Source organism: Physeter macrocephalus, chromosome 10 (genome assembly GCF_002837175.3).
Source record: "Physeter macrocephalus isolate SW-GA chromosome 10, ASM283717v5, whole genome shotgun sequence".
NCBI classification, from domain to species: Eukaryota; Metazoa; Chordata; class Mammalia; order Artiodactyla; family Physeteridae; genus Physeter; species Physeter macrocephalus.
The window spans coordinates 39,926,180-39,948,318 of NC_041223.1; the positions used below are offsets into that span (position 1 = coordinate 39,926,180).

General features: G+C 36.2%; 1 protein-coding gene across 1 annotated transcript in view; it reads left to right on the plus strand.

Moving 5' to 3' along the window:
- The first annotated feature begins 816 nt into the window (after positions 1-816).
- Positions 817-22,139, plus strand: part of SERINC1 (serine incorporator 1) — a 31,668-nt gene continuing 10,345 nt past the window's right edge. The window contains exons 1-3 of the mRNA XM_007114931.4: positions 817-936; positions 17,916-18,077; positions 19,583-19,752. Coding sequence (XP_007114993.2) covers positions 898-936; positions 17,916-18,077; positions 19,583-19,752 — 371 coding nt within the window. The 5' untranslated portion in view covers positions 817-897. The remainder of the gene's footprint in view (positions 937-17,915; positions 18,078-19,582; positions 19,753-22,139) is intronic.

The following is a 22,139-nucleotide window of genomic DNA, read 5'->3' on the forward strand; positions in this document are numbered from 1 at the left end:
TGATCTCCCATAATTGTAGAGTCCCTAAAATGTCTTCCCAAGGATTGTGATAAATCAAACTTGTGTAGAAGCTATGATCTTTATAGTGGAGATACCACTTTATTTTTGGATTGCATACAAGAGGTCGATTTCATATAAATAACTATAAGCCTACCTGAGGAAAAGACACAGCTCTGCAATCATAAATTGCAACTAAGTAGCTCTCTAGATGATCAATTAAGATTAAGTGCTATATGGGTTTTATCCATAAAGGTATCAAGGGATCTCTTTTCTCAGAATATCTTCAGGGACTAATCACTATAAAAATAACTGGAACTTTTAGTGAATACATTCCCTGGAGATGTCCATTATCACCTATGGACAGGGTTCTAAATGTTTCCTCAACAGCTCGTGACATTCAGTAGAATCAATAACATGTTTGAGTTATTGCTATGTCTTATCTAACTCATTTAAAATTTTTAAATGTGCAAACTTCTTGTAACATCTTAATAGGACAAGAAATTAAAATGCGTTCTCAGTCGCAAACAGTGATAGAATTGGAAGCACCCAAATGAGTAGAAATATCCCAGTAAAACTTGGCCTAGGCACTGGCCTTCAGAAATAAGCTGAGAACATAAGTGGGGAAAAAAAAGATGCAAAAGTCGAAAATCGAGACGCGTTCGCTAGTTGAATTAGAAGAGTAACCGCGGAAGGAGATAGTCTCGGGTTCCAGGATCGCGCATGCGCAACCCCAGCACTCCACCCTCCCCCTCCCCAGGCCACGAAGGAAGTGACGCAAGCTGAGGGGCGGGGTGGGCTCTGCGCCGGAAGTGGCTTGTAGTTAGTAAATAAGCACGAAGAGGCGAGGGGAGCTGTCTCCATCTTGTTGGCATCTGCTACTCCTGCGACGCAGTGGAGATGGGGAGCGTCTTGGGGCTGTGCTCCATGGCGAGCTGGGTAAGGTGGTTTTTAGCGGCCTTCGGGGTGCTAGCGTGAGAGACAGAAGAAAGGCACCAGAGCTGGGCTGGCTGAGGCCCAGCGGGACCGTGGTACTCCACCCAACGGGCAGTGCCTTCCTTCCCCATTTTGTCCGTCTCGTTTGGCCACTCCGACTCAGCTTCGGGGCCCTGAGTCTTTCGAAGAGCTGACCGGGGTGGCCGTGAGGAGCAATGGACATGAGAAGTTGACCTCGATGGGAGAAGTGTAGCAGAGAGCTGCTAGTGTCCCTCCCCCACCCGTCTTTCGTGAAAGCTTTTCCCGATTCTTCCAGGCCCCTTTTTGTCCCATTTTTCTGATGTTTGCCTAGGCTATTTCTACAAAGGTTTTAGGCCCCTTCCTTTTGTGGAGTACCCCATCTCTTCTCGTCATCTCTTCCCAGCGACCTCAGACTGCAGCACTGTCACCCCTGGAGGCATGTCGGCCTCTTTGTTCTGTCGCGCAGACTACAAATAAGTGACGGATATGTAGGGCAGCTTGGCAGTAATACTGATATAGTTATATCCTTTTTAAATGGTCCTAACTCTGCGACTGGGTCCTCGACCTCAATGGTATGAGAAAATTACGTACTTCTCAAGTAATAATTTATGTATCTGAAAAAGCTGGTCAGTTCTGTGGTATTAAATACCTGTTTTTTGACATAAAGATGCTTGCGTCATTTGACATCTCAATTTTAATTAGGTGCACGTTGCATTTTGATTAGATAGCGTTGTTAGAGTGACACCATTCTTCATTATAGTGGCAAGATTTCTTTCACGTGGTACAAATAAATTTGAGTTTGATATAACCGCTCCCCCGCTCCCCAAAAGACAAAAATTGACTTTACAGTTAATAAAGATATTTGTAATATGGGGCTAGATATTTGGGTTCAAGTCATATTTCTTTAATCCATGATTTATAAATTCCACTTATAACAGTTGCTGATCTGACTTCTCAGATGACCCCATTATATACATTAGCTAGCATTTTTATTGTTTTACATACCTTACCTCTTTTAAAAAAGTTTTTGATATGGCTTGAACTATAAGTGTTAAATTTTAGTTAAATAATACATAGAGGTTACTCCAACCCAGGTCATTGTCTTGATTATGTTATTTTTTCTTGTAGTTCGGTGTGGAAAGCTGGTATTTTTCTTTCTTTCAAAGCTCAGAAAGTAGAGAATCTACTTGAACCCACTGAGTATCTTATAAGAGCCATATTTAGTGTAATAATTTAAATATATTACAAAATGATTATTATAGAATTGTCTTAATTTGGGGGATGTTTAATTCGATTTGTAAAGTCAGATTTTGTCCATTTATCAAGTGGGCCTGTTATTTGTATATAGTAAATCATTAACTTAGATCAGTTAAGCCAGAATTAAAATGACCCTCATTCTTCCCTTGCTCAAGTTTCTTTAGACTTAATCAATTTTTGTAAAGGTTTGTTGTTTTATAAAACTGTAGAAAATACCTCAACTATGAAAAAAAGTATAAAAAGATTACATGTAACACTACTGTATAGAGATTAGAGTGTTAATTTTTAAATTTCATTTTGTGGTTTTTCTGTTTTTGCTGTTAAGTGGCCTAGAATTAGATTGATCTTAATCCTTGGTTCAGGCATGGCTATTTGATTGATGATTACTTTAAGCATTATTATAAACATCTGTGGACCTCCTGCCTAATCCTGTAACTACATTACCAGCAATTTATGCCTACTTAAGTGCTTTTCCCCACCCCAATCTTACAATGCTGTTAGTGAATAGCATTGATTTTTTGAATCACTGTACTTTATATACAGTAACTGTCATTTTTTGCCCAAGATATTTAATGTAGTTAAGTAATTGAGAAGAAGGAGCTTGTGATTCCTGACTGCTTATTTTGTGCAGCCTCTGCTAGATTTTTATTTTTTAGTACAATGACTTGATTTTGTAGAAATGATTCAAAGTTGTTATGAATAGTCAAGCAGTGCAGGGTACAAAATGTAAATGTCACCAACAAAATCCCACCACCAATAACATTTCTTCTCTCTCAATGCATATATACAATTGGATGAATGAACAGACAGAAATACCTTATTAAGGAACGGTAGCATGGTGGACATGTATTTTTAAAGAATTTAATTTTTTTTCTGAATTTAACAAAAGAATGTAAAAGTAAAGGAATTGCTGAATGTTAAGTAAACATTTCTTCATCAGGAGAGGTTCTAAAAAAGAGTTCTCTAAGGAGGTGTTTCTAGAGCAGTGGTTCTCAGCTGTCCCGCAGGGAATATTTGGCAATGTCTGCAGGTATTTTTCATTGTCACAACTTGGGATAAGGGGTGCTAATAGCATCAAGTGGGTAGGATACTGCTAAATATTTCACAATACACAGGATAGTCCTCAACAACAAAGAATTATTTGGCCCAGGATGTCAGTAGTGCCATGGTTGAGAAATCCTGCTTTATCCTCTTCACTTGGCCAGTGTAAGAAAGGGAATGAAATTTAAGAGTCTTAACTGCTCTTTAAAAAGGCATTCAACTAATCATCCTATTTTCACCTCTACCTTCAGCCCCACTTATGGAGGCACCTGGTGCCACCAATTCCTGATGTATTCGAGGATTCTATAGAAATTTTATTGCTTAACTTTTTCTTTTAGTGGTTTATAATTCAACTTTCTTGACCCATTAAATCAGTTATTATTTTGTTCCTTCCAGGTTTATTCTTCTGGGTTTTGTTTTTTTTTACTTTTTAAGTTTATTTCTTCTGTTAAAAATCCTTTTGTTTTTCATTTTATTGGTGTTGCTAAAGTAATTCATATATTCAGTTTGCCATCTTTAACCAGAATTCCTTTGTATTATTTTTTATATATGGCTGTATTGTGTTATAACCATAATTCCCACAGTTGTTTAATCTTAGAACTAAACCAGTCATTCTTAAAATATCCCGGACCCAGTAGCATCAGCACTCTAGGAGACTTACTGGAAACAGTGACTAGGCCCCAGCATTCTATTTTAATATGCTCTCCTCATGATTCTGATGGAAAACCACAGTTCTACACTTAAATGGATTCAAAGCTCAAAGCATTCTTTTTTACCATGGCTTCTCCCAGTTTTGTTTTGTTTTTTTAATGTTAATGTCATCTCATAGTTGACCAAATTTGGTCATCCAGTAGATTTTTTCAAAAAGGATTTATGGATGATGAAATCCCTGAATTTTTTCATATTTAAAAATGCCTCGTATGTTCTTGAGAGACATTGTAGACTGGTATAATAGTATACCCATTTCCTTCAGGACTTTGTAGTTATTTCTATGAATTGTGTTCTGTCTTATCCCACCCTGGTAGTCATTCCCTTCCAACACATCTCATATACACAGTTGAACTGTTTCTTCTGCTTGGGTATCTGAAGAGGTTTACTTTTCTTTGAAATTAACCAAGTATGTCTGACTTTAAATCTTTTATCACTTTTTTTTTTCTGGAAAATATCCTTTTGAAAATACAGATTTATTTCTTTAAGGACGTTGTTATTGTATTATATCTTTGAATGTCCTTTTTTGTTTTATTTATTTAGAGGATTCTCTATTTTAAGGGCATGAGTTACTTTCATGTTATTTTGTCTTAGTTTTCCTTCCATATTATTTTCCTATTTTTATTTTTGTCATTTTTTTAGTTGATATAATTTACATAAAATTCATACTTTGTAGTATGTGGTTCTGTGAGTTTTGACAGATCATGTAGTTGTGTAACCACTACAGAACATTTATCACCTTAAAGAATTATGCCATCCCCATCCTGGAGAATCCCTGTTTTTTTCAGAGTCCTCCCTTTCCAGAATGTCATGTAAATGGAATCATACAGCATATAGCCTTTGGAGACTGGCTTCTTTTACTTAGTGTAATCCATTTGAGATTCATTCACATTGTGGTGTGTATTAGTAGTTTCTTCCTTATTATTGTTGCATAGTAGTCCATTGCTTGGATGTACCACAGCTTGTCTGTCTATTCACCAGTTGAGGGGCATTTCCAGATTTTGGTGATTGAGTAGCTGTAAGCACTCCTCTAAAGTTTTTTTTCTGTGACTATAACTTCTTATTTTGTTTACCTAAATACCTTGCAGTAGGATTGCTAAATCATATGGTAAATATACATTTGACTTACAAGAAATTGCCAAACTGTTCCAAGATGGTCATATTAGTTTTTATTCCCACCAGGAAATATTTTCTTCAAGTCTGTGGCTTGTCTTTTCATTCTCGTAATGGTGTCCTTCAAAAAGTAGAAGTAATTGTTCTTTCTATATTGATTTGTATTGGCACTTTTGTCAAAAACTTCTTTACCATATGTGTTTAAGTCTGTTTTTGAACTCTGTTCCTTTTATGTGTCCATACTTTTGCCTAAATTACCCTATTTTAATTACTGTAGCTTTAAAGTTAGTCTTGAAATCAGGTAGTGTGAGTCTTCCAACTCTGTTCTTTTTCAAAATACTTTGGGCTACTCTAGTCCTTTTGCCTTTCCATAAAAGTTTTAGAAGCAGCTGGTTTGTTTCTACCAAACTCCTGCTGGAATTATGATTGGAATTGGGTTGAATTCATAGATCAGTTTGGAAAGAATTGATATCTTAATATGGATTCTTCCAATCCATGAGCCCAGTTTATCTTGCCATTTATTTAGATCTTTGATTTCTTTCATTAGTGTTTTTTAATTTTCATCATTTGAAAGCTAGTGTATATTTTATTAGATTTATACTTAAGTATTTCTTTTTGTTGGTTTAATTTCAGTTTTCAATTGTTTGTTGCTAGTACACAGAAGTATAATTGATATGTCCATACTGATCTTGTGTCCTGTGACCTTATTCAACTTTCTTGTAGTTCTAGTAACATTCTTGTAAGTTCTTTGGGGTTTTTCATGTTGACAATTATGTGTGGAAGAAAGCAGTTTTATTTCTTCCTTTCCAAAGTATATACCTTTTCTTTCTTTTTCTTGCCTTGTTATATTGGCTGGGACCGCCAGTGTGCAGTCGAATACAAGTGGTGAGAACAGAGATTCTTGGCCTTGTTTTGGATCTTAAGGGAAATCATTCAGATTTTCACCATGAAGTATGGGTGACAGCTGTAGTTTTTTGTTTTTTTGTTTTTTTTGGTAAATGTACTTTATCAACTCGACATTCTGTTTGTTTGCTGAAAGTTTTTTAGTTTGTTTTATAATGAATGGGTATTGAGTTTTTTCAAATGATTTTTCTGCATTCACTGAGATGGCCAAAATGGTTATCCTTTAGTCTGTTAATGTGGTGAATTGATTTAATTGATTTTCAAAAGCTTAATCAGCCTTGCTTTTTCCCAGCTAAACCCCACCTGATCACAATGTATCCTTTTGTATACTTTTTTTAAGGCTATTTTTTTTAAGCAGTTTTAGTTTCACAGAAAAATTGAGAGGTAGAGATTTTCCATATATCCCCTGCCCCCACATGTGCATAGCCTCCCCCATTGCCAACATTCCCCACCAGAGTGGTGCATTTGTTACAATTAATGAACCTATCAATACATCAACACATCATAATCACCCAAAGTATATAGTTTACATTAGAGTTCATTCTTGGTGCTGGACATTCTATGGATTTGGACAAATGTATAATGACATGTATCCACCATTATAGTAGCATACAGAGTAGTTTTCCTGCCCTAAAAATCCTCTCCGTGCTTTGCCTGTTCATCCCTCCACCCACTCCCCACTCCTGATCTGTTTGCTGTCTCCATAGTTATGCCTTTTCCAGAATGTCATACAGGTGGAACCATACATGTATGTATGTAGCTTTTTCAGATTGGTTTCTTTCAGTTAGTAATATCTATTTAAGGTTCCTCCATGTCTTTTCATGGTTTAATAACTCATTTCTTTTTACCATTGAATTATATTCACTGTCTGAATGTACCAGAGTTTATTTATCCATTTACCTACTGAAGGACATCTCATTTGCTTCCAAGTTTGGGCATTTACAAATCTGCTGTAAACATCCATGTGCAGGTTTTTGTGTGAACTTAAGTTTTCAGCTCCTTTAGTTAAATAACCAAGGAATGCAATTACTGGATTTTATGGTAAGAAATGTTTGGTTTTGTAAGAAACTGCCAAACTGGGGATTTTGATTTGGATTGCATTGAGTCTGTAGATCAAGTTTGAGGAACTGACATCTTAACAATATTGAGTCTTCCTAATCCATGAACATGGAATATCTGTCCATTTTTGTAGTTCTTTGATTTTGCTAATCAGAGTTCTGTAGTTTTCCTGATATTGATCTTGTACATACTTTGTTAGATTTATACTAAGTAATTTATGTTTTTGGATGCTAACATAAATGTTATTGTGTTATTTCAAATTCCACTTTTTCATTGCTGGTGTATAGGAAAACAATCGACTTTTGTACATTAACCTTGTATTCTGCAACCTTGCTGTAATCGCTTATTAGTTCCAGGAGTTTTTTTGTTGATTATTTTGCACTTTCTATGTAGATGACAATGTCATCTGTGAACGAAGACAATTTAATTTTTTTCTACTAATATGTATACCTTTAATTTCCTTTTCTTGTCTTATTACATTCTGGACCTTCCAGTAAAACGTTGAAAAGAAGTGGTGAGGGGCTTCCCTGGTGGCACAGTGGTTGGGAGTCCGCCTGCCGATGCAGGGGACACGGGTTCGTGCCCTGGTCCGGGAGAATCCCACATGCCGCGGAGTGGCTGGGCCCATGAGCCATGGCCGCTGAGCCTGTGTGTCCGGAGCCTGTGCTCCGCGAAGGGAGAGGCCACAACAGTGAGAGGCCTGTGTACCGCAAAAAAAAAAAAAAAAAAGAGGTGGTGAAAGGGAACATCTTTGCCTGATTTTAATGGGAAAACTTCACTTTCTCACCATTAAATATGATGTTGGCTGTAGGTATTTTGATGATGTTCTTTACCAAGTTCTCCTCTATTCCTAGTTTATTGAGTTTTTATCATGAATGAGTGTTGGGTTTTGTCTACTGCATTATCTGTATCTAAAATGTGATCATATAATTTTTCTTATTTTATCTTCTTGATGTGATGGATTACATTAATTGATTTTTGAATGTTGAACCAGTCTTGCATTTCTGGGATAACTTGGTCATGGTGTGGAATTCTTTTTATACATTATTGGATTTGCTAATGTTTTGTTAAGACTTATGCCTCTGTGTTCATGAGAGAGGTTAATCTTTTATTTTCTTGTAATGTGTTTGTCAGGTTTTGTTATTAGAGTAATGCTGACTTCATAGAATAAGTTAGGAGGTATTCCCTCTGCTCCTGTTCTCTGAGTCTGCTCCTTAAGTGTTTAGTAGAATTCACCAGTGGACCTGTCTGGGCCTAGTGCTTTCTGTTTTGGAAGTCTATTAATGATTGATTCATTTTCTTTAATAGAGGCCTGTTCAAATTGTCTCTTTCTTGTGTGAGTTTTGGCAGCTTGTATCTTTTAAGGACTTGGTCCATTTATGAAGGTTATCAAATTTGTTGGCATAGAATTGTTCATAGTATTCTTTCATTATCCTTTTAACGTCCATAGGACCTGTAGTGACATTGTCTCTTTCATTTCTGGTATTAGTAATTTGTGTTCTCTCTTTTTTTCTCAGTTAGCCTTGCTGGGGGCTTATCAATTCTGTTGATCCTTTCAAAGAACCAGCTTTTGGTTTCATTGATTTTTCACTATTTTCTATTCCTAATTGCATTGATATATGATCTAGTTCTTATTTTTTCTGTTTATTTTTTATTTGATCTGCATTTCTTTTTCTAGTTTCTTAAGATAGACGCTTAGGTGGTTGATTTTAGATTTTCTTTTCTGATAAATGCATTCAATGCTATACATTTTCCTCAAAGCACTGCTTTCACTGAATCCCACAAGTTTCTATAAATTGTTCTTTTCATTTAGTTAAAAAATTTTTTTAAATTTCTCTTGAGATTTCTTTGACCTGTGTGTTTATTTTAAAACGTGTATCGTTTGATCTCTAAGAATTTGGGGATTTTCCAGTTATCATTTTGCTGTTGATTTTTAATTAATTTCATTGTAGTCTGAGAGTAGTCAGTGTGTGGTTTCTCCTGTTTTAAGCTTGGTAATGTGTTTTATTGTCAAGAATGTGGTTTTGGTGAATGTCCTGTGTGATCTTGGAGATGAATGTGTATTTTTTGGTTATTGGATAGAGTAGTCTATAAATGTCAGTTATCCATTTGATTGGTGGTGTTGAGTTCAACTGTGTCCTTATTGATTTTCTGCTTGCTCAATCTGTCCATTTCTGACAGACAGGTGTTGAAGTCTCTTAACTATGATAGTGGATTCATCTATTTCTCCTTGCCGTTTTATCAGTTTTTGCATTACATAGTTTGATGCTCTGCTGTTAGGTGCATACATATTAAGAATTGTTATGTCCTCTTGGAGAATTGACCCCTATCATTATGGAATGCCTTTCTTTATCCCAGATAACTTTTGTTTTGAGGTCTGCTCTGTCTGAAACTAATATAGCTATTCCTGCTTTCATTTAGTGTTAGCCTGTTGTATTTTTCTCCATTTACTTTTATTCTGTATATGTGCTTATATTTAAAGTGGGTTTCTTGTACATGACATAATTGGGTCTTATTTTTTGATCCAGTCTGACAGTCTCTGTTTTTTAATTGATAAATTTAGACTTCTGATCTCCAAGGTGATTATTGATAGATTTGGATTCATATTTACCATATTTGTTAATGTTTTCTGTTTGTTGCCCTTGTTTTTCCTGTTGTGTGTTGGTGGGGGGGTGTTTAAGCATTGTATATGATTCCATTTTCTCTCTTATTTAGCATATCAGTTAAACTTTTTTTTAACTTCTGTAAAATTTTATTTATTTACTTATTTTTGGGTTGTTGCTCTATTTATTAGTGCATTTGGGCTGCTGTAACAAAAGACCACAGACTGGGTGGCATGTAAAGAACAGAAATTTGTTTCTCACAGTTCTAGAGGCTAGTAGTCCAAGATTAGGGTGCCTGCGTGGTTATCTTCTGTGTCTGGTGAAGGCTCTCTTTGGGTTGCAGACTGCGAACTTCTTCATATGTCTTCACATGGCGGAAGGGGTGAGGATCTCTCTCGGGTCTCCTTTATAAGAGCACTAATCCCATTCATGAGGTCTCTGCCCTTTTGATCTAATTCTTCCCAAAGGCCCTATCTCCTAACATCATCATATGCATTAGATTTTCAACATATGAATTTCAGTCTGTAGTATCATAGAATTTGCAGTGTACGTTTACAACTAATCCACTTTCAAGTAACAGTATACCACTATACACACTTCAGTATAATGCTGTACCAGTTGATGGCTAGTGTGAATATCTTGTAATAGCAGAACAGTCCTAATTCTTCCCTCCTTTCCCTTCTACATTACCGTCGTTCACTTTGTGTGTGTGTGTGTATATATATATATATATATGTGTATATAAACAATGTGTGTGTATAAATATACCCACATATATGTATGTATTACAGAAGTATGTGTATAGGCATAACATGTGCATACATAATTTAATACATTGTTTCTCGTTAGTTTGAGCAAACGTTAGCTCAACTAAGAAAAGCACGTTTTTATTTCACTTTCATTTACTCTTTCTTTATGCTCTTTCCTTTTTTATGTAGATTAGAGTTTCTGACCTGTATTATTATTATTATTATTTTTTAAATTTATTTTATTTATTTATTTATTTTTGGCTGCGTTGGCTCTTTGTTGTTGCATGCAGGCTTTCTCTAGTTGTGGCCAGCGGGGGCTACTCTGCCTTGTGGTGGGCAGGCTTCTCATCACGGTGGCTTCTTCTGTTGCGGAGCACAGGCTCTAGGCACGTGGGCTTCAGTAGTTGTGTCACGCAGGCTCAGTAGTTGTGGCACACGGGCTTAGTTGCTCTGTGGCATGTGGGATCTTCCCGGACCAGGGCTCAAACCCGTGTCCCCTGCATTAGCAGGTGGATTCTTAACCACTGCACCACAAGGAAAGCCCATCTGACCTGTATTATTTTCCTCATCTCTAAAGAACTTAGAATTTCTTGCGAGTAGGTCTACAGTTTGGCAGCAAATTCCATCAGCTTTAATTTGAGAAAGTATTTCTACTTCTTTCAAAGGATAATTTGCAGAGTAGAGAACTATAGGTGGTTGAGTTTTTTTCTCTCAATGCTAAAATATTTCACTTCACTCTTGTTCGTGGTGTCTGAGGAGAACTCGGATATAATTCATTACTTGTTTCTCTATAGGTAAGGTGTTTTTTCCTCTGGCTTCTTTCAGGACTTTTTATTTTCTGTAGTTTCAAGCGATTTATCTAGGTGTAGGGTTTGTTTGTTTTGTGGAGGGTGGGGTATATATGTCTGATGTTAATTTGGGAAAATTCTGTCATTAAAAAACATTTTGTTTTTTCCTTCTCCTTCTGGTATTCCCATTATATTATACCATTTGTAGTTGTCTCACAATTCTTGGATATTCTGTTGAACAGAATATCAGTCTTTACTCTCTTGGCTTTTCAGTTTGGGAAATTTCTATTGCGATAGTCTACAGCTCAGAAATTATTTACTCAGCCATGTCTGCATTCTTCATTTCTGTTAGTGTTTTTTATTTCTAGCATCTCTTTTTGGTTCTTTTTAAGGATTTTCATCTCTGTTTCTTGTAGGCTGTCTACTTATTCATTAGAATCCTTAACGTATTATAGTTGTTTTAAATTTTTGGTTGTTAAGTCTAACTTACCTGCCATGTTGGTTTTGATGCTTGCTCTGTCTCTTCAAATTGTGTTTTTTGCCTTTTGTTATGCCAGTAATTTTATTCCTAATAGCCAGACACTGTGTACCAGCTAAAAGGAACTGCTATAAATAGACTTTGGATCGTGTCATGGTGAGGTGTGGGGGAAGGAGAAACATTCCATCATTCTCTGATTAGGTCTTAGTCTTTTAATAAGTCTATGCCTCTGGACTGTGAACTTCACAAGTGTTTCTCAGTTTTTTCCTCCCCCCTTAAATGGGGGAGGAGGATGGCTAGAATAGGCTGGAGTTGAGTATTTCTCTTCCCCTAGGTTATTTATCCTCTGATAAGACCCCAGCAAGTTAGACTCTACTTAACTAGTTTCTCTTGAGGTTGGGTGTTAAGAACAGTGTTCTAGTATATTTCAGAGTGGTTCCTTTTCCTGTTTGTTGCAAGAAGCAGGGGGGAATTTTTCTCTCATGTTTACTATGAAAACCTGGTTGAAGTCCTAGAGGAAAAGTTCACAAATTTGTGGGGCCTTTGTATAACTGGGTTTTCCTGGAATTTTTAACTCTCAGACTTGTCCACAATGAGGCTCCAGCAATTCTTCAGTTATTCTCCAGGATATCCTTCCTGCACAGTGGTTCCCAAGTCGGTTTCCACTTGTGGGCTCTAGTAAGCCACGACTCCCTATATTCACCTGTCTGTCTCTTCAGTCTTGGGGGCAGTGACTTACCCTGTGTCCTCACCTAGCTTATGGATCCTAGAAAAATTGTTGATTTTTTTAGTCTGCTTGGCTTTTTACTTGTTGTTAGGATGGAGTGGGGTTTCTAAGCTCCTTACCTGTGGAAATGGAAACTGGAAATCTTTGTATACTTTTTATATTGTTGACTTGACAAGATATTAGGGATTTTTTTAAATGTTCATGAAAGATATTGGTCTATTGTTTCCTTATGATATCTTTGGATTTAGTATCAGTTTTTTGCCTCTTCAATTTTCTGGAAGAATTTGGGTACAGTGGTTTGATTTATTCTCTAAATGTTTAATGGAATTCACTAGTGAAGCCATCTATGCTTGCGAAGGTTTGTAACTACATATTCAGTGTCTTGAATAGATACAGGGCTATTCATCCTATATATTTCTCATTGACTGATTTCTGGTAGTTTGGATTTTTCATGGAGCCATGTCCATTTTATCTAAGCTGTTGAATTATTGAGTAAAATTGCTCATAGTTTTCTCTCATAATCATTTGATGCTTGTAAGATCTGTAATAATGTCTTCTCATTTCCTACACTGATGATTTGTGTGTTCACTCTCTTGCTGTTTTTTATCCTGATCAGTCCGACTATATAGGTTTCTAAATTGTAATGTTCTTCTAAAACTAGCTTCACGGACTTCCTTGTTTCCTGTTTTTTACCTCATTGATTTATCTTTATTCTGCCTATTTGGGCTACAATTTGCTCATTTAATAACTTAAGGTGGTCAGCGATTTGATTTATTTATTTTTATTTAATATAGCCATTTAATGCTATAGGTTTCTTTTAAACACTGCTTTAGGTGCATTCCAAAAATGTGATATGTTATTATTTTCATTCTAATTTATTCTTTGATGTCTTCTGCCTGTGGGTTAATTAGACTGTGCTATTTAGTTTCCAGAGATATGTTTCTGTTATTGGTCAATACTTAATTCCATTGTGGACCAAAAATCCATGTATGATTTGAATAATTTTATATTTATTGAGATTTGAGATTTTGTTTTATTGCCCAGAATATAGTCTGTTTTGGTTAAGTGTTCTCTGTGCTTTTGAAAATAGTTTTTACTGTGCTTTCATTAGATGGAGTATTTCCTAAATGTCAGACACAGTTGATTAATAATGTCGTTCAAGTTTTCTATATATTTATTGGGTTTCTTTCCTCTATTTCAATTAATGAAAGAACATAAATGTGGATTTGTTTGTTACTCCTTTTAGTTTTATTCTTTCCTTGATGCATTTTGAAGTTCTCCGTTAGATGCAGAAATATTTAGGATTGTATGTTGTATGTTTCCTCCATGAATATCCCATATTTCCATGTATCGATATGTCCCCTTTTATTATGAAATGGCCCTCTTTATCCCTGGTAAAATTCTTTACTCTCAAGTCTACTTTGTCTGATATTGCTGTAGCGTGGTATGTGTGTATGTATTATTTTTATATATATATGTATGTATACTTTTTTCTGCATACTTTTAACCAGTTGTGTCTTTGTGTTTAAGTGGGTTCCTTGTAGAAAAGTTGGATCTTGCTCTTTTATCTGACAATCTGCCTTTTAATTGGGAGTGCTTAGTCCATTTATGTGATTATAGATTATGTTTAGGCTTAAATCAACCACCTTTCTATTTGTTTTCTGTTTATCCTGCCTGTTCATTGTCCCTTTTCCTTAGTTTTTGCCTTATTTTGGATTAATTAGCCATTTCTTAGTATTCTGTTTTATATCTTTTAGTTTACTAGCTGTATTTCTTTGTTTTGCTTTTTTAGAAGTCACTTTAGGGTTTTTAGTATTTAACTTAACTACAATCTCCCTTTGTGTGATATCCACTTTATTTCTAATTTAAGTGTACAGTAGTATAGTTGAATGTCTCCTCTTCCAGCCTATTTGTTTTTTTAAAAATTAATTAATTTTTTTTTATTATTTATTTTTTGGCTGCATTGGACCTTCATTGCTGCACGGGCTTTCTCTAGTTGCGGCAAGGAGGGGCTACTCTTTGTTGCAGTGCATGGGCTTCTCACAGCGGTGGCTTCTCTTGTTGCGGAGCACGGGCTCTAGGCTCATGGGCTCTAGAGCGCAGGCTCTGTAGTTGTGGCCCATGGGCTTAGTTGCTCTGCGGCATGTGGGATCTTCCTGGACCAGGGCTTGAACCCGTGTCCCCTGCATTGGCAGGTGGATTCTTAACCACTGCACCACCAGGGAAGTCCTTCCAGCCTATTTGTAATTGTCACACATTTTACTTCCATCTTTGTTATAACCACCAGAATACATTGCTTTTTTTTTTTTCCCGGTATGCGGGCCTCTCACTGTTGTGGCCTCTCCCGTTGCGGAGCACAGGCTCCGGACGCGCAGGCTCAGCGGCCATGGCTCATGGGCCCAGCCGCTCCGTGGCATGTGGGATCTTCCTGGACCGGGGCACGAACCCATGTCCCCTGCATCGGCAGGTGGACTCGCAATCACTGAGCCACCAGGGAAGCCCCATTGCTATTATTTTTGCTTTAAAAAAATAATCTTTTAAAGTAACCTTTTGATGTAAGAAAAAAATACTTCCTTTGTTCATTTCTTTTGTGTAGATCCACATTTCTGCTGGTGTAACTTTCCTTCTTGAAAGATAGTTTAGATTTGTTAGTTTTGGATTCTTTTTTCTATGCCTAAAAATGTCTTCACTTTGCCTTAATTTTTGAAAGATATTTTTGCTGAGTATAAACTTCTGTGCTTACAGTTTTTTTTTCATTCAGTAATGACGTTTGGCTTGCAGTATTTCTTACTAGAAGTCGATACCTTTCTTTGTTCCTCTTTATATAATGTGCCTTTATTATTTTGCTTGCTTTTAAGATTTTTCTGTTTATCATTGTTTTTCAGCAGTTTATGATGTGACTTGATGTGTAGTTTTCATTATGTTTGTATCACTAGGGCTTTCTTGAGTTTCTTGGATCTGTGAGTTTATAGTTTTCATTAAACTAGGAACATTTTGGCAGTTATTTCCTCAAAAGGACTTTCCTGTCTCCTCTCTACTTCAGGAGCCCCAATTTCACATATATTAGCCTGTTTGAAATTGTGTCACAACACTAATCCTCTGTTATTTTGTTTTTTTTAGTTTTTTTATCTCTTTAATTTTGGATCATTTCTTTTTCTATGTCTTCAAGTTCATTAGTCTTTTCTGCAGTGTCTTATCAAGTACTTTTTGGTTCAGAGATCTTATATTTCATCTCCATAAGTTTGATATGGATCTTTTAAATTATCTTCCATATCTTTCCTTGACATGCTGTGTTCTCTACTTGAGCAAATGAAGCATAATTACAGTAACACTAGAGTGCCATTATTTATAACTGAATTAAGTCATCTGTGTAATTTCAGATTGGTTTTGATTTATTGACTTTTCTCCTCATTGTAGGTTGTTTTTTCCATACTGGCATGCCAGTATGGAAATTTTTTAATTCGCTGTTAGGTATTGTAAATCTTACCTTGATGGGTGCTGGATGTGTTGTATTTTTAAAAAACATTCTTGGGCCCGGGCCCTATTCTTAGACATAGGTGAGTTATTTGAAGAGAATTTGATCTTTTCAGTGTTTGCTTTTAGGCTTTGTTAAGTGAGACTGGAGTGGCTTTAGCCTTATGGCTTATTCCCACCCCCTCCCCCAATACTGTGTAGTAATAATAATAGCCTTATAACTGCTCAAGGCCTCATGGATTATAAAGTTCTTCCACTCTGGCTGGTAATACCACCCTCCCAACTCCCCCACCCCACCCCGCAGAGTAATTTAATCAAATGCATATACTGATCAGTGCTCTGCTGAAGACACAAGTTGAAGCTTCTGCAGATCTCCGGAGCGCACTCTTGATGTAGCTTTCTCCTCTCCTTGTTTCTGCCCTATGAACTTTAGCTGCCTTCACTTCCCTGAACTCTCAACTCTGTCCCAACTCTGTCTCCTCAATTCAGTAGACTGCTGTCCTCTGTCTGGATTCTCCTCCCTGCACTGGAAACTCTTTCCCAGGCAGAAAGATTGGGCCAGTCATAGAGTTCACACTGTTTCATCTCTCTCAGAAACTAGTGTCCTACATTACCTATTGTTAATTGTCTGAAAAACCATTGTTTCATTAATTTTTTCCCTTGGATTAAGGCAGTAGGGTAAGTCTGCTCACTGTTACTCCATCTTGGCTTGAGTTTATGTTACTTATCCCATACTTTATTTATCCATCAGATTTTATTTTCAGCTGTTTTTGTTTTGTTCCATGATAGTTAATTACTGTTTTTTTAAGCATGTTTTTCCCCTTCTCATTTCTTCTCAGCCTTGCAATCCTCCTTTTCAACTTGTTCTATTCATTTTGAGCTCTCCTTTTTGCTTCAGGTGTACCAATTTTAGGGACTTGCCTCTTCTTACTGAGTTATGTTTTATTTCAGATTGGATTTTTCAAATGCCTTTTTTTTTTTGTCTGAGGGGGCATGTTTGCTTATTTTTATGTTTTGCTAAAGTGTGTTTGCATTGTTTCCATGACATTTATTTTTATCTTACTGAAGTTTAGTATAAGTGGTTCTTATCCTACCTTATATTGGTTACTGTAGTGTGTCTGGCTTCTACAATACTCCCTTCCTGTGGTATCTGATGGTATGGTGGAGCTCAGCATAGATTATGTTCAGTTCGTTTGAGGATACTTTCATTTTGCCTTTCTGAGATATTGTTAAATTCCGTTAGTAGTATTCACCTCTCCTGCTGAGAGAGATATTCTATTCCCCTAGGATATACTACTAGTTTAGTGTGGCGTTCTGTTAGACAACGCTAGCTAGCCCCACTTGTTCACTTATCTTGTTTTGCCTGATTCTAATAGAAAATTTTACTGTTATCACTACCACCAAGTCAGAAGAGGGAAAAGATAAGGATATCAATTAACTTCTTTTCCTCCTCTGGCGTATCTGAGAAATATCAGACTTTTGTGAATTCACCAGCATGATTTCTGGGGTTAAAAGGCAGGAGTTGGAGATCAGCTTGTAAGTATGAATATTCCATTCCTTTTCTCAGCTAAACTTTGGTTGCTGCTGCTGTTTTTTTTTCCCCTTTTGTTGTTTTAACTGAGTTTACTAATTTTGCTTGATATAAAGAGCAAGCACTTTTTGGTTTTACTTTCAGTTTTACCTAGAAGTTACTAAATTTTATAGTTTATAGATAATATATGTGAACCAAATCTCTTGGTAATTACATTAACTTCAATCCTTTCTTTTTTGAGTAGATAGAATGTAAATTTTCACTGTATCATTTTAAACTATACTGATTTTTTTTTTTTTTTTTTTTGTGGTATGCGGGCCTCCCTCTGCTGTGGCCTCTCCCGTTGCGGAGCACAGGCTCCGGACGCGCAGGCTCAGCGGCCATGGCTCACGGGCCCAGCCGCTCCGCGGCATGTGGGATCCTCCCAGACCGGGGCGCGAACCCGGTTCCCCTGCATCGGCAGGCGGACGCGCAACCACTGCGCCACCAGGGAAGCCCAACTATACTGATTTTTAATGTTCTTTTTCCAGATACCATGTTTGTGTGGCAGTGCCCCGTGTTTGCTGTGCCGATGCTGTCCTAGTGGAAACAACTCCACTGTAACTAGGTTGATCTATGCACTTTTTTTGCTTGTTGGAGTGTGTGTAGCTTGTGTAATGTTGATACCTGGAATGGAAGAACAACTAAATAAGGTTAGTTTTTTTTTTTTAATGATTAACTGAACTTTAGTATGTATGCGCATAAAACTGCTTCTTGTGTATTGGAAACAGAATACTGTAAAAAGAAAGAATACTTAATCCCAGTGTTAGTAGTTCATGATCATTTAGGAAAGACAGTGAAAGGCAGTTTATTAAAATTCTCTGATGGTAGGGCAGAGAATGTGTTAATATGAGGAAATCAGTAATTCTAACTAGGGAAATGTCAAAATCACTGTGGGTCTCATGGAAAAAGGAACATTCTAAGAATCAGTAAAGTTTTGTATGCAGAAATTGAAAAATAGGAAGCAGAATGAGGATAAAAGCTTTTTGAACTAAGTGTGTATGCCTTAGGAAGATTTATCTGATAATTAGGATAGAAGGCAGCAGTTAAGTATGGCGGCTGTTGGAATGGTGTAATCAAGAAGGGCATAGAGGGCCTGAAATAATTCTCTGAATGTAGAATTGACTGAATCTGGATTTAAATATTGGCAGTGATAGAATAATAAATAATAACCGGGTTCTGGTCCTAGATAACTTAGAGGAAGCTGTTGCTTCCTCTAAGGTGATTGAATTAAAACTTAATGATGGGAATTAGCCAGGTGGTGTGCTGCTCTCATTTAAGGGCATGGGATAATTAAGGGTGCTAGTGAGTACATGTTGCAAGTGAGTATGGGTAAGTACATATTGCCATAATTGTTAAGCTAAGTTGGGAAAGTAGGGTTCAAGTGAGACCAAGAAAGAGCTTATAGACTGTACAGGAGCTAGCAAAAAGGAAGTAGCACCTGCATTAACTTAAATATAATTTTAGGTTTTTGATTTTAAAGGCACACATTAACACTTGTATTTTGGCATATTGGTTTGCTTTAACGTTTCTAGAGGCAGTAATTCACTCTGATATATGTGAATAGCGTATTTACTCCCATTTATTTCACTTAAAAATATTTTTTAAATACTTTCTTGTACTCTTATTCCAGTGTGATTTTCTGAAATGGTCATCAATCTTTTTTAAGATTTTAAGTTAAAAAATAAAAATACAGCCAGCCATTTTGCAGTTAATCCAAATCCATCCATTATCAGAAATAGCACTTGTAGAATGAGGGACCAAAACTCAAAATGCTATATCATTGTTCTCTTTAGTATTTAGAAACTGATTTAGTTACTCTCTGATTCTTTACACTTTTATTGATTGTATTTTTCTCTTATACATGTGATTGAGTATATCCAAGTGGAATGCAAGTTTTAAAAAAAACTTAGAATAAGTCTGCAAGTTAAAATAAGCATCCACTTTAGGATTGACATTTGTAGCTTATCCGGTGCTCACATAAAGTAAAAAAAGAGTTACACTTCTGTCTTATGAAAATGTGTAGACTTATACCTTGATTACATTTCAGCATAAACTGTAAAGTGAACTTCAATTTTCTAAACCTTAAACTATTTGATTACACAGAAGTTTTTTTCTTGAAAAAATTCTCGATCACAAATTCTTGTTTTGTTTTCAGATTCCTGGATTTTGTGAGAATGAGAAAGGAGTGATCCCTTGTAATATTCTGGTTGGCTATAAAGCTGTATACCGTTTGTGCTTTGGCTTGGCTATGTTCTACCTTCTCCTATCTCTATTAATGATCAAAGTGAAGAGCAGCAGTGATCCTAGAGCTGCAGTACACAATGGGTAAGGTTTTTAATAAACTTCAATATAAAGTCTGGATAGTCTCTTCTCAGTAATTTTGAGTCTGTTCAAAGAAAGTTTAAAGTAAAATAAACTTGAACAACCTGCAGAATTATTTTATTCATGAATGACAAGGTAAGAAAATCCTCTTGTCTCTACTAGAGAATGTGTTGGAATTTGGAAATATAAATATTAAATAGTAGCCTTGGGTCATTTATTGGTATAGTCTCTTCATAATGTTTAATAAAGTTGACCCTTGTGAACAACGCAGGTTTGAACTGTGCAGGTCCACTTATACGCAGATTTTTTTCAACAGTAAATACTATAGTATACTACACAATCCATGTTTATCTCTAGTTGATTGAATTCACAGATGAGGAACCTCGGATACAGAGGGCCGACTATAAGTTATACATGGATTTTCAACCATGGAGAGAGTTGGCATCCCTAACTCCAGCATTGTTCAAGGGTCAACTGTATTTTCATCTTAAAAAGGAAGATTTATCATATCTGTGACTAATAATGAGGGGCTTATTCTTCCTTGTCCTCTTAGCTTTTTGTAGGCCAATCTCACTACATAAAACTAAACTCATTTCCTAAGACGTACAGTGCAGCCAAAATGAAAATCTTTATTCCTTTGAAACAAGGTGATGGATTGATTTTCTAAATGGTTATACTGAACAACCTAGAAACTTCAGGGTACCTTTTATCAGTCTCCCTTAATCTAGAGCACTACTTCTCACACTCAATTTTGAATGTTTTGAATTTTATCACTTCCCCCTCCATAAATTAAAAAATTGTTTTGGAATATTTGCTATTGCTTATCTATTAACATGCTACCAAAGACAGGAAGAATGAACAAGTGAAATATAAATATTAATGAAAAAAGATGTGCTGTGCCAGGTTGATTTTATTTTATTTTGTTCCCTGAGTCATTGGTTGTTTTTTTTTTTTTTTTTTTTTTTTTTTCCTTTTTGCAGTACGCGGGCCTCTCCCGTTGCGGAGCACAGGCTCCGAACACACAGGCCCAGCGGCCATGGCTCACGGGCCCAGCCGCTCTGTGGCATGTGGGATCTTCCCGGACCGGGGCACAAACCCGTGTCCCCTGCATTGGCAGGCGGACGCTCAACCACTGTGCCACCAGGGAAACCATGGTGGTTTTAATATTTTTTTTTTTGCACTCTTAAAACATCTTTACTAAATGTATTTTTAAACACTTCTCAAAATGCCTTACAGGATGGCTATCACAGTCATTTCATGAGATAACATTCTTCTCAAAGCATGCACTAAACACTCATGTCACTTAATGTTTTTTTTAAAATTGAGATATAACTGACATATAACATTGTGCTAGGTTTAAAGTGTACAAAGTGTTAATTTCATACTTTTATATATTACAATATGATTACCATCATAGTATTAGCTAACACCTCTATCACATCATGTAATTATTATTTCTTAGTTGTGACGAGAACAGTTAAGATCTAGTCTTTTAGAAGCTTTAAAGTACATTTTTTTTTCTTTTTCAGATTCCACATATTGGTAATATCATAAATGTTTGTTTTTCTTTGTCTGGCTTATCTCACTTAGCATAATGCCCTCAAGGTCCATCCATGTTGCAAATGACAGGATTTCCTTCTTTCTCATGGCTGAATAATATTCCATTGTGTATATATGCTACAGTTTCTTTATTCATCTGTTGACAGATACTTAGTGTTGTTTTTATATCTTGCCAATTATGAATAATTCTGCAATAAACATGGATGTGCAGATATCTTTTCAGTACCCTGTTTTCACTTCCTTTGGATATATATGTAGAAGTGGGATTGCTGGATTGTATGGTGGTTCCATTTTTATATTTTTTGAGGAACCTTCATACTGTTGTTTTCCATAGTGGCTGAACTAGTGTACATTCCCACTAACAGTGCATAAGGGTTCCCATTTCACCACATTCTCACCAACACTTGTTATTTCTTGTCATCATGATAGCCATTCTAATAGGTCTGAGGTGGTGATATCTCATAATGGTTTTGATTTACATTTCTCTGATGATTAGTGATGTTGAGCACCTTTTCATATGCCTGTTGGACATTTGTATGCCCTCTTTGGAAAAATATTTAGTTCCTCTGTCCATTTTTTAATTGGATTGTTTTTTTAATGAGTTGTATGAGTTCTTTATATATATTTGATATTAACCACTTTTTGATACCTGGTTTGCAAATATTTTCTCCTATTCTGTAGGTTGTCTTTTCATTTTGTTGATTGTTCCTCTTGCTTTGCAGAAGCTTGTTAGTTTGATGTAGTCCCACTTGTTTGATTTTACTTTTGTTGCTTGTACTTTTGCTGTCTCATCCAAAAACTCATTGCCAAGACCAATGTCATGGAGTTTC